Below are 17187 nucleotides of genomic sequence, written 5' to 3' on the forward strand. Positions count from 1 at the left end.
ACTGGTTGCTGCATTGACCGTGCCATTGGGGCACCTGGGCAGACTGTGCACTCTACCAGGACGGAGCTCCCTGATCCACAGGGCCAGGTGAGGCCCCAAGGATGGACCACGGGACTGCAGGAGCTCCTGACTCCGAGGTCTTTGGTCAGCTCTGATCGTGGGAGTGATGTTCTTCCTGCGGTCTATAGCATCTCATTGTCTATTTTTTGTCAGTACCATTCTTCCCAAAGGTCTTTGCTCCCTTTCATAGTTTCACATCATTAACTTTCAACACCAAGTTTACTTCAGTGACCTTTACCCAGACCTTCTCTTAGTTGTGCTTATTTCACCCACTTCACAATTCACTGATTACTTCTTGTTCAATGTCTTACATGTAAAAGGTCAACTAAACACCCTTGCTTTGATCGTCACCTACTATAAATTGTCCTTATCACAGGACGGTCTTCTCCATTTTCTAGTTGCTTCTGATATATTTGGGATGTTTTCTGTTTCTTTTTTCATATTTTATCTGTGTACATAAAACACCCCATGTCTGAAGGCCTACATCCTACACGTGTAACATGAGTGAGGATTTTTAATGCATAAAATATGTCTGTATTAAGCTGATTATAAACAAAGCAGTTCGGTGGGGCAATTAAAGGCTCAGTTTGTGGGACAGCCTGTCAGGGAATGAAGAGCTTCTTAGCTGTAACTCTGGACAAGTGACAAATCTTTCTGTGCCTCATTTCGCCACCTACAAACTGGGGAAAATATATTACCTATCTCATTTGGTTATTACAAGAATTAATAGAATTAACATATATACGTGGCCTACAATAGCACCTAAACGCACTAAATGCTATTACTTATTAGCTATTATTATTTCTACCATTTAAATTAAACAAAAGCATCTTTGCTCTGGCAACATGACTCAGTGGTTGAAGGGTTGTCCCATACATCAAAAGGTTGCATGTTCAATCCTAGGTCAGGGCCCTTACCTGGGCTATGGGTTCCACCCCCAGACAGGGCATGTATGGCGGCAACCAATCAATCTTTCTCTCACTGGATGTTTCTCTTTCTCTCCCCCTCGCTCTAAAATCAAACATATCCTCAGATAAAGATGAGTGCAAATAAATTAATTAAATAACAAAAGCATCTTCAAATAAAGTGTGGAGATTTTTTTTTAAAACAGAAGAAAGAAAAGGAAAAAAACATTGCCTCCAGCCCCTTTTTAAAAAGATATTTTTCTGTTTCTTGAAGGCCCCGATTACAGAAAGGATCACCTACCTCAAGTTCAACAGCATACCTCGTACATAGGAGAGAAGCGTTTGACTCTGGAGAGAACTGGAGATCTCAGCTATTTATGGAGGCCTGCCTCACACATAAGCTTACCAGCAAAATATAAACATGAATATGTTGGTGAAATTGGCTGGGGAATACCGGAGTATGACTTTATCAACAAAACAAGGCTGAAGAGTGGCTTTCACATCAAGGTATTGCTCTTAAATTGATGTTCTTCATAGCGTACTGTTGTCTGCTTTGGATTCTTCCTGAGTTTGTTTCCATAGGAAACATCATGTTCTTGGTCTGTCGTGGAGAAATAATGGCATTTGAGTTTTGCAGAAAAGTAAATGTGCGGAGAAATGTACGTGCCACCACCCTGCCCGTTTAGCACCCTTAATCGGTGAGAGGAGAGGTGTGAAGAAAACGAGCCTGTGGGCAATTCAAAAGCATTGGTGTTTGGCGTGGGGGAGGCGTTCAGATTCACATTTATGCTGCGACTTTCAGACACACCGCCCCCTCCCAGCGCCGTTCTGGGAGTGGGTGGTGTAAAAGCAGGCTGTGCTGGATGCTGGGTGGCAGCATCCACAGAGCTGACGAACAAGTCTTAGATCTCTAAAATCCACCGTGTGGGTAGTGCCTCCAAATGAGGTAATCCAGAGGGTCCTTAGAAACCTTGGTGATGCGGATGCAGGGTGAGCCCGTGCGGTCGCCTCTGTAAAGGGGGACACAGAGGTGATTTTAGGAGTAAGATCTGAGAATTCAGGCTTTTTCCCAGGCAGGCCTTTGCATTACCTGAAAATGGAATACATATCAAATATGTAATAACTGAATTTCCTTGAATCTTAAGGCAATAGAGTACAGCCTCATACACTAAAGGTTAACCACAGGAAAAGCCTTTTTCTGGCCCAACCTGTACAACAGTACAGCAAAGTGATTGGGTGCTCAGTCTCTGAAATCGGACAGACTTCGGTTCACATCCTGGTTCGGAGGCAGGTCTGGCTCTGTGACCCTGGACTGGGGAATTCACCTCTCTTTGTCTCCCTACACTCCTTTGCCACAAGGCAGAGTTTGGAGGGCCCACTTCCGAAAATCTCCAAATTTCCTTTCTGCTTCAGCCACCTACTAGCTGTTAGTGGCCTTAGGCAAGTTCCTTAACCTCTGGGCTTCAGTTTCTTCATGACAAATCTTGGTATTTAACTTATCGAGCTGTTATAAACATTAACCAAGTTCATGTTTGCTAAGTGCTGGGAGCAGTGCCTGGTTCATACCAAGCACCCTATGTGTTTACCATTATCACTATGTTGTGAGGATTAAATATGAGAACACTCGGGAGGCACTAAGCATGATGGTTGACATCCAAATTTCAGCTCTTAACACTGTGGTTATGTCAATTACCAGTACTGCGGTTGTGGTTAGTGTTGCTTAGAGACAGTGAAACAGAATGAATGCCTAGTGTCATCAGCTGTGTCCGGTTCCACTTAGGCCCTATAGATGAAGATCAGACATTTGATGAAATATCAAAACTGGCCACCAGCAGGGAGAAAACAGCCCCAGAGCAAGGCGGCAGCTGGTCTGAAGGGAGTCCAGGACTTCCGTTGCCTTGTGGCTTCTCTGTGGCGGATGCCCTGGTTGGGTAGACAGCCCTCAATCTGTCTGACCATCTTGAGTGTGTATAGCTTCTCTTCCTTCTTCGTCTTTAACTGAACACATTTGTCTGCTCAAAATGAGGGTTTTTCAAGCCAGCAGGATGTCAGCCACAACTTCATCTTCCATTTATCCCATTTCTTTCGCTCCTATTTCACAGGTGGCTTTAAGCCTTTAAGTCACTTCTCTGCTTGGCAGCCCTGTCCTCTGAACCCCTGTGGGACTGAGTGTGAGCTGGACAACAGTTTTCCTCTCTCAGCTCATGGTGCACACAGAAGCTGGTCTGGGTTGACAAAAGTTGGAATGGAATGTTGCGTCTCATCTGTGCACTCCCTGGCCCTGGCATTTTGATAGTAGTTACTTGTCTTCATTAACAATCTCAAACCATATCTTAAAGGGTTTCTTGGCCCTGGCTGGTGTGGCTCAGTGGATTGAATGCCAGCCTGCAAAACTAAAGGGTTGCTGGTTTGATTCCCGGTCAGGGTACATGCCTGGGTTCCCATTAGGGGGTGAACAAGAGACAACTGAACGATATTTCTCTCCCTCCCTTCACCTCTCTCTAAAAATAAATAAATAAATAAAATCCTTTAAAAAAACAATTAAAAGCTTTCTTGAACTTAGAAGTTTATAATGAGAGCAAAAGATTCACTGAAAATGACTGCACACATTAGCCAAGAACCCAATATAATTTTCTGATGTGAAGACCTGGGCTTTGTCACCAGGGCTGCTCATCTCAGTACCCCACACATGGCTTCCCCTCCACACCCAGGGCAGATGGCAATATTCATGTTTCAGTCTCAGGCTAGGGCTCCTTGTCAATCCAGTGCCTCATGCAGCTACTTCACGTCAGACTTGGCACAAACTGACGTTTGAGCTGATACATCCATATACACACACTCCATGCGTAAAAACAAACTCCTAACTACAAGTAACATAGGAGAGAGGCACTGGTAAATTCCCTACACTGATGTAAGTTAATGAAATGTCTCGGTCCACATCCTGTTCCCTCTCTGGTTCCCTGTGATTGGTAGACCTCCGTCATACCCTCTGCCATCCGTACCCTTAATAGTCCCAGTGAAGACGTCATTTGGTTTCAGTCTAACTTCAGGGACATCTCGGTACCTCTCGCCGCAATTGCTGGAGCTTTGATTTTGAGCACAAACCTTTACCTGGTGGAGTTTTATAGCCTGCGCAGCTGCTTTTCCTAATTGACTGCTCCGGGTCTGCACGAGGCTGGCAGTGCAGACAGCTCAGGCTCCTCCAGTAGACACATGGTAGAAGGCCTGGACCAGCTGCTTCCTACCTGGGATGGCCTCTCCTATTTGGGGCACTAGGAGGGGCTCCGTAGATCGTCTGGATTTTGGTAAAAAGATAATAACTTCCAGGTTGAGCAACTCGTGAAAAATATCCCCACATTGCAAAGGTCAGTACAAATCACAATATCAGGTTTCTCTTCTGGCTCTTTTTGTGTTTAGGTATTTCCTACTCTCTCGTATGTGGGTTACAATGCCGTAATGATGTATGTGGACATAAGCCAACAAACATCACTGCTTTTGTTATTATCTCAAATTTAAGAGCAGTACATTCTTTTTTAAAATGGACTTGGCCTCTGCCAAGATCTATGTGTTGTTTCTGGAAGAATATGTGGAGACCATTAAAACAATTCCTTCGGTTTCAACCCCAGGCTAAACTGAGGACCATTCTGATGGCTGCTTAGCTGGGCATGTGTCCTCTTTGCTGGCCTCTCTTCAGTCCAAACCTGGACAGTATCAGCTGGCTTCTGCTCCTGCCCTCTTGTGACCTTGTGACCAAATGATTTAAGTCATTTGATTTTTCCCACAAAAACAATGTTATAACGGACTTGATGACTAACTCTTCATAGATGTGAGCCCAAGAAAATATTAAATCAATTAATCACAACATATAGTACAACCAGTATATCATCATACAGTATAACAACCTGAAAAATCTACAGATGGTAATAAGGAGAACTATGGGAACCTATAAATATATTTATACATAATACGTACAGTATAATGAAAGTAAAGTCTTCAAAGTTTTGAAACTTCTGTCTCACTTATAATTGGGCACAGGTTCCATTATTGTCACACTCAGAGGGCTCGTTTGTGGCAGTTTTATGGACATTTGAACGGACTGCTGACGAGACGTTGACTTTCCTGATGGCTGTTGAATAAACGGCCCCACAGGCGCTTGTTTCAGCATTTTCTCACTGTGATTTATTTAGAGAAAGTAAACACTAAAAAAGCTGCCACCGACTGAGTATTTTACTATGTGAGGAAGGTACTCTGATTATTCCCAGTTTACAGATGAGGAAACTGAGGTATAAGCAGGTGAGGCTCCTTGCCTGTGACCACATAGCTGGTAAATGTGGAGCCAGGAATTCAGCCTCAGGACTTAGAGGGAGGACCACGTGTATGAGGCGAAAAAGGAAGTCGGAATGTTTGTTATCGTTTTTCTTTGATGACGGGCCTGGCTGGGGTCAGTTCCAGTTGCCTTCTCTCATGAAATACGCATTCTTTCTCCGTGGTTCCCTCGATTTTCTCCCAGCTTCCCATTCTGCATTCTTTGCACGCAGTGTGCTCCATTCATAATATTAAAATCAATTACTAGTAGCTATCATGCTCATATTTGATATAGTAAGATGTAGCTTAGTAATAATTATTTTTGAATTTTTATTTAGTGGACACTTCATAGTGTTTCAAAATGGATGATCAAATACAATCTTCGGTATTATGGAAAAAAAACAGAGAAGACAGTGAAGTCCTACCAAAGTGCACCATCTTTCCCCATCCCAGCCTGACCCTGTGCATCCTTCTAAATGCTCCGCCTTCACACGATGGTTTCCAAGAAAATTTTCAAATCCACCTGGGGAAAAAAAATATTGCCAGTGTGGGGTTGATGAGGATGTAGACTGCCAATCACATATTTCGGGATTTCTGGGTGTCTTTTACCCCCAAATTCCCCATTTATCTTTGGGTTCCTTTGGATGAATCGCAGTCACCAATATTGAGTCTCACACCCCTGGTCTGTATTGATAGTCTAATCAACACAGAAAAATTTTAAAGATAATAAAGCTGCCATTTTCAACCAAGTTATACAAGCAAAATAAAGAGTAGCTTTTCTAAAATTACACGTTTGGGTTGCTGCTGTTCCTCCCCAGATGGGTTTGTGTTCAGTTCTCACTTAATACTTCTTAGAGTTATTTGCAGCCTAACGGTTTGTGGTTTAATGTGAAAATAATTACATTAGCACCTTTCATCCTGAAGTGCTGTATGTGCATTTTCTGATACCGCGGGAAGTCTTCAGTAAGGGAATGAACGCCACATGCTGACCACATGTGAGGGAGGAGAAACATGGGTTAAAGAGGACAAATAACCTTTCTTCCTCTTGAAAGTAACATATCAACACCATTAACCTCCTTATCCACAGATGTTATATTGTTCTTTTTTTTTTTTTTTTACAAAATTTGGCTCTATGAGATTCCTCAAATAAATAGAAGGAAGTACTTTCCATATAAAGTTTTACTTGTTTCTGAATGTATGTGAATAAACATTATGTCTGATGCTTCCCTTCCCTGACAGACCCTGCCACACCAAGGGAGGCACATATCACTGCTGTGTGCTGCCCTCACTGTGTTCAAAGCAGCTCCACAAAGAACAATGTGTTTGCACGGGGAAGCACCTCTGTGGGTAGCGAGGGACACCGCCACCCCCATGTCCCAACGGGCCACCGGCTCCTCAATGAAGCAAAGGGCTTTCTCTCTCTTGTTGGGGTTACTTTATGGATAGTTGTTGGTGAATTAGAAAAAAATAAATATTAATTTTTGTACCTTTTGTTAGGCTGTAGAAACATGAAAAAGAAAGAAGGAAAGGAACTCAATGTACTTTAGAACCAACTGGCTGATTTTTATTCCCTAGTTAAGGAAGGCTAAAAATACACCAGGTGGTTAGTAATATTTGTAGGGCTCAACGTAACATCTTTTTTAAAGATTTTATTTATTTATTTTTAGAGAGAGGGGCAGGGAGAGAGAAAGAAAGGGAGAGAATTATTGATGTGTGGTTGCCTCTTGTGCACCCCCTACTAAGGTCCTGGCCCACAACTCAGGCATATGCCTTGACTGGGAATCGAACCAATGACCCTTTGGTCCACAGGCCCATGCTCAATCCACTGAGCTACACCAGCCAGGGCTCAACATAACATCTTGAGTCTATGTCTAAATGGAAACACCTTTTTAAAAAATTATATTTCTTACAGGTAGCAATTAAGTATACACCATAAATTTTCAACAAATATTATTTGATGATGATAGATTCAAAGCTAAGAAAAGACTGTATAAATTAGCATGGGTTCTAATAAACCCGTGGTTTGACTCCATAGCCAGGCTCCGTTAAATGTATTTTCAAAGAATTTTGAAACTTGGGAGTGATTGAATATCCTAAGCACAGGTGGCTAAAATTCCAGAACATCTGTTTTCTAAATCCGGCATTTATTCTGGCTTTTAAAGATCTCTAGGAGAAATTCTAAAATCACTAAACATTTAGGTTCATAGTTTTCCCCTACTATTCCCATACAACACTCCCAGAACACCTCAGCTGGGTTGACAAAAATGTGCAGAATGCACAGCAAATGAGACTCACAACCTGGAGATCCCCACTCTTTTCCCAGGACTGAACGTACGTAATCACGCAATCTTAACAGTTTGTTAAATGTAAAGGGGCCCTTGCTACATCATCCCAGCTATGTCGCTAGGCACAAAGAAAATGACACTGGAAACAAGTGCTGTAGGAATTCATGGGAATTCCTTCAGTTGGGGAAGAAGTTGCAGGAAAGTTTTTTTGAGTTGTTAAAGTTTTTAACAACTATTAAACAATAGTTAATAGTTAATAACTACTAACTATTGTTAGCAATGAGATGGCACAATCCCAGCCACATTCCCAATGGCTTCAGGCAACTTGAGGTCTGAGATCTATTTTATTTGACCTTGTACTGACAATATCAGCTCCACGCCTCCCGGCGCTTAAAACGGCAGAGACGATTATCAATAAACAGAGAAGACAGAGACTAAGATCGCTTCTTTTCTCACCCAGGGTCTTTGTCGAGAGACCAGGTTACAGAGGGGAGAAATGAATTTTTAAGTGAGCATTGGATTCAGAGCTATTCAACTCCTGGGTTATTCAGTAGTTGTTTGAAAACTATTTACCACTTACTTTTTTTACTGACCCTTAGTTCTACTATTACTGTTCACAATACCTGAACTACCACCCCTAGTATAATAATTCTGTATTTTGAAACTAACTGGACAATTAACTTGGGAGAAGCACACTTTTTAACCTTTGAATTAACAATAGTGCCAATATATTAGGAAACTCCAAGGGTGAGAACAGTTGCAAAACAGGCACTTGATTATATTTCAGAAACTGTGCACTGAGCAAAAATACAGACCTGGGAAGCTTTTCTGTAGCTTGAATAGTTGAAACTGCTCAGATTTCAGGCTCTGGTAGGGGATCATCAACCAACTCTGAATAAAGGGCTCGTAATAGAATGATTGGTTACTCATCGCAAATCCTAATGATTCCCAACAGAATGAGTTCTGGTTTTGCTTTAAAAGGAAATCCTAGTGTATCTTGAATCACAGGAACACTATTATTTATAAATAACAATAATTCATAATATGCGAATAAGGAAAACATTAGTATCGCTGGAGTAGAACAGGGAGGAAATAACAGATATTCGCCTTCTCTCAGAACAAATGAGGCAACTTAGCATCATAATGCTTTTCAGGGTAAATCTGTGATTGTGGCCTTAATGAAAAGTGGAGTCTGATTTATAAGTGAAAGTAGCCAATTGAAACACTTCATTTTCCTCTCTCTCTCTTTGCATGCTAGTCTGCCTACTGCGTTTATGACTCAGGTTTCCTATCTAGAAAATGGGACTTGTATTACTTTTCCTTCGGGCCCAGGAAATTATCGAAAATATGGCAGCTTAAAGCAACACCCATTTATTTGCTCCCATTTTTATAGGTAGGCAGTCCTGGGAAGGCATGGCTGGGTTCTCTGCTCAGGTCTCATAGGCTAAAATAAAAGTTCCAGCTCCGGCTGTGATCTCATCTGAGGCGAGGGGTCTCTTCCAAGTTCATGTGGTTGTGGCAGATTTCAGTTCCTTGTGGTTGTAGGATTGAGGATGCATTTCTTTGCTGGCTGTTAGCCAGGGGCCATTCTCAGCATCTAGAAGCTGCCCATATTCCTTACTGGGCAGCCTTCTTTATCTTTAAAGTCAGCAACAGAAAATCTCCCTCACGTCAAACAAATCCCTCTCATGCTCCAAATCCCCTTTGCCAGTGAGAGCCAAGATCTTTTTAAGAGCTCACCTGGTTAATTAGGTCCACTGAGGATAATCTCCCCTTTCTTAAAGTTGGCCGATTTAGGATCTTGATTGTATCTACAAAATTCCTTCCAAGCAGTACTTAGATTAGTAATTGGTCCATGCCTGGGAGAAAGTGTGTATACCAAGGGGTGAAAATCTTGGCACAGGCTGGGTGGGAGGAACTGAGGGGGGAAGGTTGTCATCATAGAATTCTGTCTGCTACAGAAATAATAATACCTTAGAGGACTGTTAAATGGATTGTGTATAAACCACTTAGCATAGTATCCAGTGTAATAAGTCTCAATAAATGGGATCTAGGATCATTAATATCGGCATATTCTCTAGTTTCCTGCTTTCATGGATTTTTGAATTATATATATATATATATATTGATTATGCCATTACAGTTGTTCTATTCCCCCCCTTCATTCCCCTCCACCCTGCATACCCCCTCCCCCACCATCCCCCCTTTAGTTTATGACCACATGTCTCAAGTTCTTTAGATTCTATATTTCCCATACTATTCTTGCCCTCCCCCTATCTATTTTCTACCTACCATCTATGCTACTTATTTTCTGTACTTTCTCCCCCCTTCTCCATTTCCCACTCCCCTGTTGCTAACCCTCCATGTGATCTCCATTTCTATGGTTCTGCTCCTGATCTAGCTGTCCTCTTAGTTTGCTTTTGTTTTAGGTGTGGTTCTTAATAACTGTGAGTTTGCTGTCCTTTCACTGTTCATCTTTTTGATCTTCTTTTTCTTAGATAAGTCCCTTTAACATTTTATATAATGAGGGCTTGGTGATGATGAGCTCCTTGAATTTGATCTTATCTGAGAAGCACTTTATCTGTCCTTCCATTCTAAATGAAAGCTTTGCTAGATAGATTAATCTTGGTTGTAGGTCTTTGGATTTCATGACTTGGAATACTTCTTTCTAACCCCTTCTTGCCTGTAAGGTCTCTTTTGAGAAATCCACTGACAGTCTCATGGGAACTCTTTTGTAGGTGACTGTCCCCTTATCTCTTGCTGCTTCTAGGATTCTCTCCTTCATTTTAATCTTGGCTAATGTAATGATGATGTGCCTTGGTGTGTTCCTTCTTGGGTCCAACTTCTCTGGGACTCTCTGAGTTTCCTGGATTTCCTGGAAGTCTATTTCCTTTGCCAGATTGGGGAAGTTCTCCTTTATTATTTGTTCAAGTAAGTTTTCCACTGGCGGCTGTTCCTTTCCCCCTTCTGGTACCCCTATAATTTGGATGTTGGAGCATTTAAAGATGTCCTGGAGGTTCCTAAGTCTCTCCTCATTTTTTTGAATTCTTGTTTCTTCATATTTTCCTGTTTGGCCATTTTTTTCTTCCTTCTGGTTCATTCCCTTGATTTGAGTCCCAGTTTCCTTTTCATCACTATTGGTTTCCTGTGCAATTCCCTTCATTTCAATTAGTTTAGCCTTCATATGTTCCTCTAATTTGTGGCTAAAATCCACAGGATGTTCTGTGAGCATCCTGATCACCAGTGTTTTGAACTGTGCATCTGAAAGTTTGGCTATTTCTTCATCACTTAGAGTTATGGGCACTGGGGCTTTGAGATCTTCTTGAGCCATTTTTGGTCTGCTCATGCCCGTTAAGTATGAGGAGAGGCGCCTTAAGTGTTCACGAGGGCAGGGCCGTCCAGGTAGCAAGGTTGTGACACTGTATGTGGGGGCAGGGGCGGAGCAGGGAAATAGCGGCCCCCTCTGCTGCCTGCTCCGTCTGTCTCACCGCCCACTCCCTCGCTGGTCTATATGTGCACGAATGCGCAACCACAGTCAACCCACCGCCCTGCACCCTCACTGGGTCCCCCGGTCACTCACTGGGTCGCTCACTGGGTCCGTCCATTGCAACCCCACACCTGGGATCCGCACCCTTGAGTCCATCTGACCGAGTTTTCCTATGCAACCCCGCTCCACCAGCTGCTGGCTTCTCCTCTCTTACCAGTCAGGCTGAAGAATTTGTTGTTATCAGACTTCCAAAAAGTTCAATTTTCTGTGTTCTGGCTGTGTTTTCTGTTGCTAATATTTTGTTGTCTCTAAACTTGGTTGTGTGAGAAAGCACGGCATCTCCACCTATGCGTCCATCTTGGTGGAAGTTCTGAATTATATTATTATAAGCACATTAGAAACAATGGAATGTGTTGCTCATTTGTATACTCCACAAAAAACAGAAATCCTGGGGCCACCAGCAACAAACTCACAAAGATCAATGTTGAGTCTGTTTGCTGAAAGTTGATGTATGTTTTCAAATTAGTTAAAAACACTGCAGTTAAAAAAGAGAAAGACCAGAATATAATTCATATTGATGCCCATATATAATGTGTCATACAATGAAGTATGAGTCTCTGCATTGTTCACTTTTGTCTTTTTAATAAGAAAAATGCATCACAGAGTCCATGCCTTAAACACTGACATTTTTCAGGAAGAATTGTTTTGTTTCTACTCATGCTCTGAATATAAAATGAGTACTTTAAATGCTCCATTTACACAAAGGCTCGTATGCCCCCTTGCTCCCTATAATAGTTCTAGTCTAGAATAGACAACATTATGCAAGTTGGTGATCCAGCTACAATGAGAATGCTTCTCACAGGCTGTGGGAAGAAAGACACTTAAGGGGTTAACAGTAATATTTTGCAAATTGAGGCAAGTGAAGGGAAAAAAATCTATTAGCATAAGAAAAGGTAGCCTTAGGGGATTTTCCACTCAAATGTTTGGTACTAAGAACTCTATGTCACCAAGGAGGAGGACGGAGAAGAGAAACCCTAGTGTCTATGCATTCTTAAAATGCATTGCCATTATATTTATTCCGCTGGAGAGAAAGACCTCATAGTCGTAGAGATGGAAAGTGGTACTTTCTAGGATTGAATAAAGAAAAAAATCTTGAGTTAAGCATGGCAACAAAGCAGAAGGATTCTCAGTGATCAATCCCCTCAAAATTTCCTAAGTATATCAGAGCTAGACTAGAGGGGTTTAAGATTAAAAGTGAAATACAAAGCAATGACTTTAATTGTTAACTAGAGTGAGCCTCAAATGTCTGCAATTAAGTCGAATTGGACAATTTTTAAGTCATTCGGAAATTGTGTCTAATTTATGATATCTGAATGTAGTTAGCAGATATTTCCCTTTGATTAATGCTGACTTTTTAAAAATGGCTTAATAGGAAATATCCAATTTTGAATTTTTATTTCTGCTAGTTGAAAACATTCAAATTACTGTAAAAGATTTTCACTAATTTCCTTAATATAGAGACTATACCAATCATTGTTACCTATTTTTGTGAGGATGTTGAATTCATTTTTGTGAGGAAACCAATAGTGATGAAAAGGAAACTGGGACTCAAATCGAGGGAATGAACCAGAAAGAAGAAAAAAATGGCCAAACAGGAAAATACGAAGAAACAAGAATTCAAAAAAAATGAGGAGAGACTTAGGAACTTCCAGGACATCTTTAAACGCTCCAACATCCGAATTAGAGGGGTACCAGAAGGGGGAAAGGAACAGCCACCAGTGGAAAACTTACTTGAACAAATAATAAAGGAGAACTTCCCCAATCTGGCAAAGGAAATAGACTTCCAGGAAATCCAGGAAGCTCAGAGAGTCCCAGAGAAGTTGGAGCCAAGAAGGAACACACCAAGGCACATCATCATTACATTAGCCAAGATTAAAATGAAGGAGAGAATCCTAGAAGCAGCAAGAGATAAGGGGACAGTCACCTACAAAGGAGTTCCCATCAGACTGTCAGCTGATTTCTCATAAGAGACCTTACAGGCAAGAAGGGGTTAGAAAGAAGTATTCCAAGTCATGAAATCCAAAGACCTACAACCAAGATTACTCTATCCAGCAAAGCTTTCATTTAGAATAGAAGGACAGATAAAATGCTTCTCAGATAAGATCAAATTCAAGGAGCTCATCATCACCAAGCCCTTATTATATAAAATGTTAAAGGGACTTACCTAAGAAAAAAAAGATAAAAAAGATAAACAGTGAAAGGACACCAAACTCACAGTTATTAACAACAACACCTAAAACAAAAGCAAACTAAGAGGTCAGCTAGATCAGGAGCAGTACCATAGAAATGAAGATCACATGGAGGGTTAGCAACAGGGGAGTGGGAGAAGGAGAAGGGGGGAGAAGGTACAGAAAATAAGTAGCATAGATGGTAGGTAGAAAATAGATAGGGGGAGGGCAAGAATAGTATGGGAAATACAGAATCTAAAGAACTTGAGACATGTGGTCATAAACTAAAGGGGGGAATGGTGGGGGAGGGTGTGTGGGGTGTGCAGGATGGAGGGGAATGAAGGGGGAAATAGGACAACTGTAATGGCATAATCAATAAAATATATTAAAAAAAAAGAAAAAAAAGTAAATGGATGTCAGAGGAGATTCGTGAAATTCCAAACAATTTGTCCAGAAGCTGACAATAACATTATTTTTAAGTCAGTTGATAAGATCAATTTTCAGGAAATCAGTGTGTCAGAAGTCAATTGAAGAAACAATATTATACCATGATCTCTTCATTTCATACAGACAATAACCTTTCAGATTTTCTGTGCAATGGTGGTACAGCCTTGCATTAAAATCCCATTTGTCATTTTCTTTATATGTGGACATTAGAGAGACGTGGTCAAGGCTTCAGGTCTTTATCCCCGAGTTGGTGACTTAAGTAGACCTGCTTTTCTAAAACAAGTAACTTTGAAGCACTTGATTGGAAAAGTCATTCTAAACCAAAACTGGAGGGAAAAAAAAGAAAAAAAGGAAGTTTTATAAAAATCCTACATTATTGAGATTATTATAATATGATTTGACTAGTCTATACAAATATAGCACCCCACATCAATGTAAGCAAAAAATGCATTCCAAAACTGAAGTGAAATACTTCTGATAACCCATATCATTGTTTCCCAACCCCGGTATGGACAACTTAGAAATGATTACAAACCCAAACCCTTTTCAGTATAAATCTGACACCCCTACTCCCCAAGCTTATGCATAAGACGTGCCATCCACTGGCTAGTTCCTGGGGGAAAGGAGGCAGCACACAGAGATCACTTATTCAGCGATAATTTCAATACACACCCGAGGGTGTGAGATTTTTTTCACATGAGAACTAGTTCTAAGCTAACAGATATATCATCAACTTTCCAAATTATGCTTTCTGAAAGAAGTTTTTGGATCTACACTTTACCGCAGCTACCTGTGCATAATCTGCATGTTATTACTACCACATTCTCTGATTCCATGAAGGTAAAGGGAAAAGGCCCGAATCCTCTGAGTCTGAGTGATAAACACTAGTCTTGAAGGCCTGTTTATTTAGACCCCGAGATCACTGATGACACTCTTCTTGCTACTCAATGTCTGTCCTTTTACAGAAAGTAAAATGCATAGGGTCATATTTATTTCAGTTTTTGCACTTTTTTGATTACTTCTAGACTCAGGGTTGCCAGAGGGGACGGGGGACTGGGTGAAAAAGGCCAAGAGATTAAGAAGTACACATTGGTCATTTCCAAATATTCATGGGGATGTATACAGCACAGCATAGGGAACATACCCAATAATACTGTGATAACTGTGTATGGTGTCAGGTGGGTACTGGAACTATTGGGGGGAAATACTTTGTGAAGTATTTGACTGTCTAACCACTGTGCTCTACACCTGACACTAATACAAAATAATATTGAATGTAAACTGCAACTGAAAATATGAAAGATACCTTTGATAAGGTGAATCCTTATAATGCAAATGTAACTTTGTTTAGGAAAAATTATGCCCAGCTATACATGAGACAACTGGTGATGTCTGTTTTCTTCCCAAAAGCAAGGGCAGTATTGTCATGATTTTAGTTATTTGCTTTGAGTGTGTACTTATTCAAAAAATTTGAATGGTACAGTACTTTTATATAAATAAATAAATAAATAAGTAAATAAATAAATAAATAAATAACTTTAAATAAAACACCTTCTTTTAACTGAATTTAGAATTTTCTGTTTAACTGCCCACCCTGACTTCCCTTTCAGTTAGAAACATAGACCCTTAGACATGTTGGTGCCTATTTAACTTGGAATTAGGGTACATTAATTTTCTTCCTTTTACAGCATAAAGAACTAAGGCGAGCTGCTATTGATGAAATAGGCCACAGATACCAAAACCCATGGTAAGCATATATGAATACATTTTTAATTAATTAGTTTCCTTCCTAAATTTGTAAAAGAGATAATTTTTTAAAATTTAAGTATATTACTGCTTTATTTCTTTTCTTATTCCTAATAAACACAAAATTTTCGCTCTCTATAGATTTTAATTAAGTGGAGAAAATGGGCAAAGCATGCATACAATATAGGGAAGGTAAAGAAAACCAGCCTGTAGCAATTCAGACTAGCAATAGAATGAGTAGGGTAGCTTCAACTATATAAGTACTTCTTTCTATGGAAAACAACAGTATAATTGTTTCTGGTTTTAAAAAATAGCTCATTTCATGCTGTTGGCTTAGAAACCATCATAATGGGTAATCTCGGTTAATAAATGTAATCCTACTGAAGTCACACAGTGGCTTGAATTCATGCTATCTTAAGGTAGCTTCTAACCTAAATTAAACATGTCTGGCTCAAGGTATGTTAAATTACAGGAAAAGAGCAAATACAGGTTTGTCATCTGGATGTAACATATAATTCAGATTCCTAAGAGGGGAGAGATCAATCAGTCTCTTACAGGACTGCAGATTTGGTAATATCTTAGTTGGCCTTTGCTTTGTGGAGACAAGGGTTTCTTGAGTCTATTTCACCTCGTTTTTCATACTCAGGAATACAGCACGAGTGTGTGCAAAATTCATGGACTTTAGTCTTTTTCTGCTACATCACAACAACATAAACCACACTGGAAAGAGACAGACGCTGAACCCCTCTGTCAAACATCCTAGTTACCGCAACACAATCTCAGGACGACAAAAGATGTCACTAGGCAATTCCTGCATCTTATATATAAAGCATATCCTATACCTAAACCACAGATAAATAGTTACAATTTATTGCATGCAAAACACACGTTCTAATTACACTATCCCACTTTGTTCAGATAAAACTGCAGGCATCTACCTACAAACCTCCTATCAAATATTTCCAATCACCACCCAAAATATTAAAGGCCACTGAAAAATCAAAGAAACTTCAACAAGCATTGATAAATGTGAAACTTTGCTGTATTTATTTAAACACTAAAAAACTTATTAGAAAGTATCTGAGCCCTGGCTGGCGTAGCTCAGTCGATTGAGCACAGACTATGAACCAAAGGGTCGCAGGTCCAATTCCCAGTCAGGGCACATGCCTGGGTTGTGGGCCAGGTCCCCAGTGGGGGCCATGTTCTTGCTCTTGGCAACCACACATTGATGTTTCTCTCTCTCTCTTTCTCCCTCCCTTCCCCTCTCTAAAAAATAAATAAATCTTAAAAAAAAAGAAAATATCCAAGAAATATTAAAGTTTGGAACATTTCCCATGGGTGAAAGAATGCTGGCAATGTTCATTCCTAGGGAATATGATATAAATTGTACCAGGTGATGAGGATTCAAAGCAGGTGATTTGTGAAAAAGACTTTGTACTTAGGGGATTATAGATTCAATTGGTAAATTGGATATCTATCTATAGATATATATGAGGAAAAATAACAAAACCAAGTTGCATATGTTGAGTGACAAATTAATAATGGAGGCAATTGTAACTAGAAAATTATATAATTAGAAAAGTTAACAAAATTGTAGTGTATTGATGACCCCCTGGACTCGTCAGCAGTCTCTGGCTCGGGTCCTACTTGTGACTAGTTAAAATGTCAATAACCTAAATGCGTCCTTGCTCGTGAGACGTTAAGCACATCCAAGTGCTTAAAAG

At 40.4% G+C, this 17187-nt stretch overlaps 1 protein-coding gene across 1 annotated transcript in view; it reads left to right on the top strand.

The window, feature by feature from the left end:
• CUNH4orf45 (chromosome unknown C4orf45 homolog) overlaps positions 1–17187 on the top strand; it is an 89520-nt gene that overhangs the window by 35109 nt on the left and 37224 nt on the right. The window contains exons 2-3 of the mRNA XM_053658736.1: positions 1240–1472; positions 15406–15464. Of these exons, the coding sequence (XP_053514711.1) occupies positions 1240–1472; positions 15406–15464 (292 nt within the window). The remainder of the gene's footprint in view (positions 1–1239; positions 1473–15405; positions 15465–17187) is intronic.

This window comes from Artibeus jamaicensis, unplaced genomic scaffold (assembly GCF_021234435.1).
Source record: "Artibeus jamaicensis isolate MK-2021 breed Jamaican fruit bat unplaced genomic scaffold, CSHL_Jam_final scaffold_537, whole genome shotgun sequence".
NCBI lineage: Eukaryota > Metazoa > Chordata > Mammalia > Chiroptera > Phyllostomidae > Artibeus > Artibeus jamaicensis.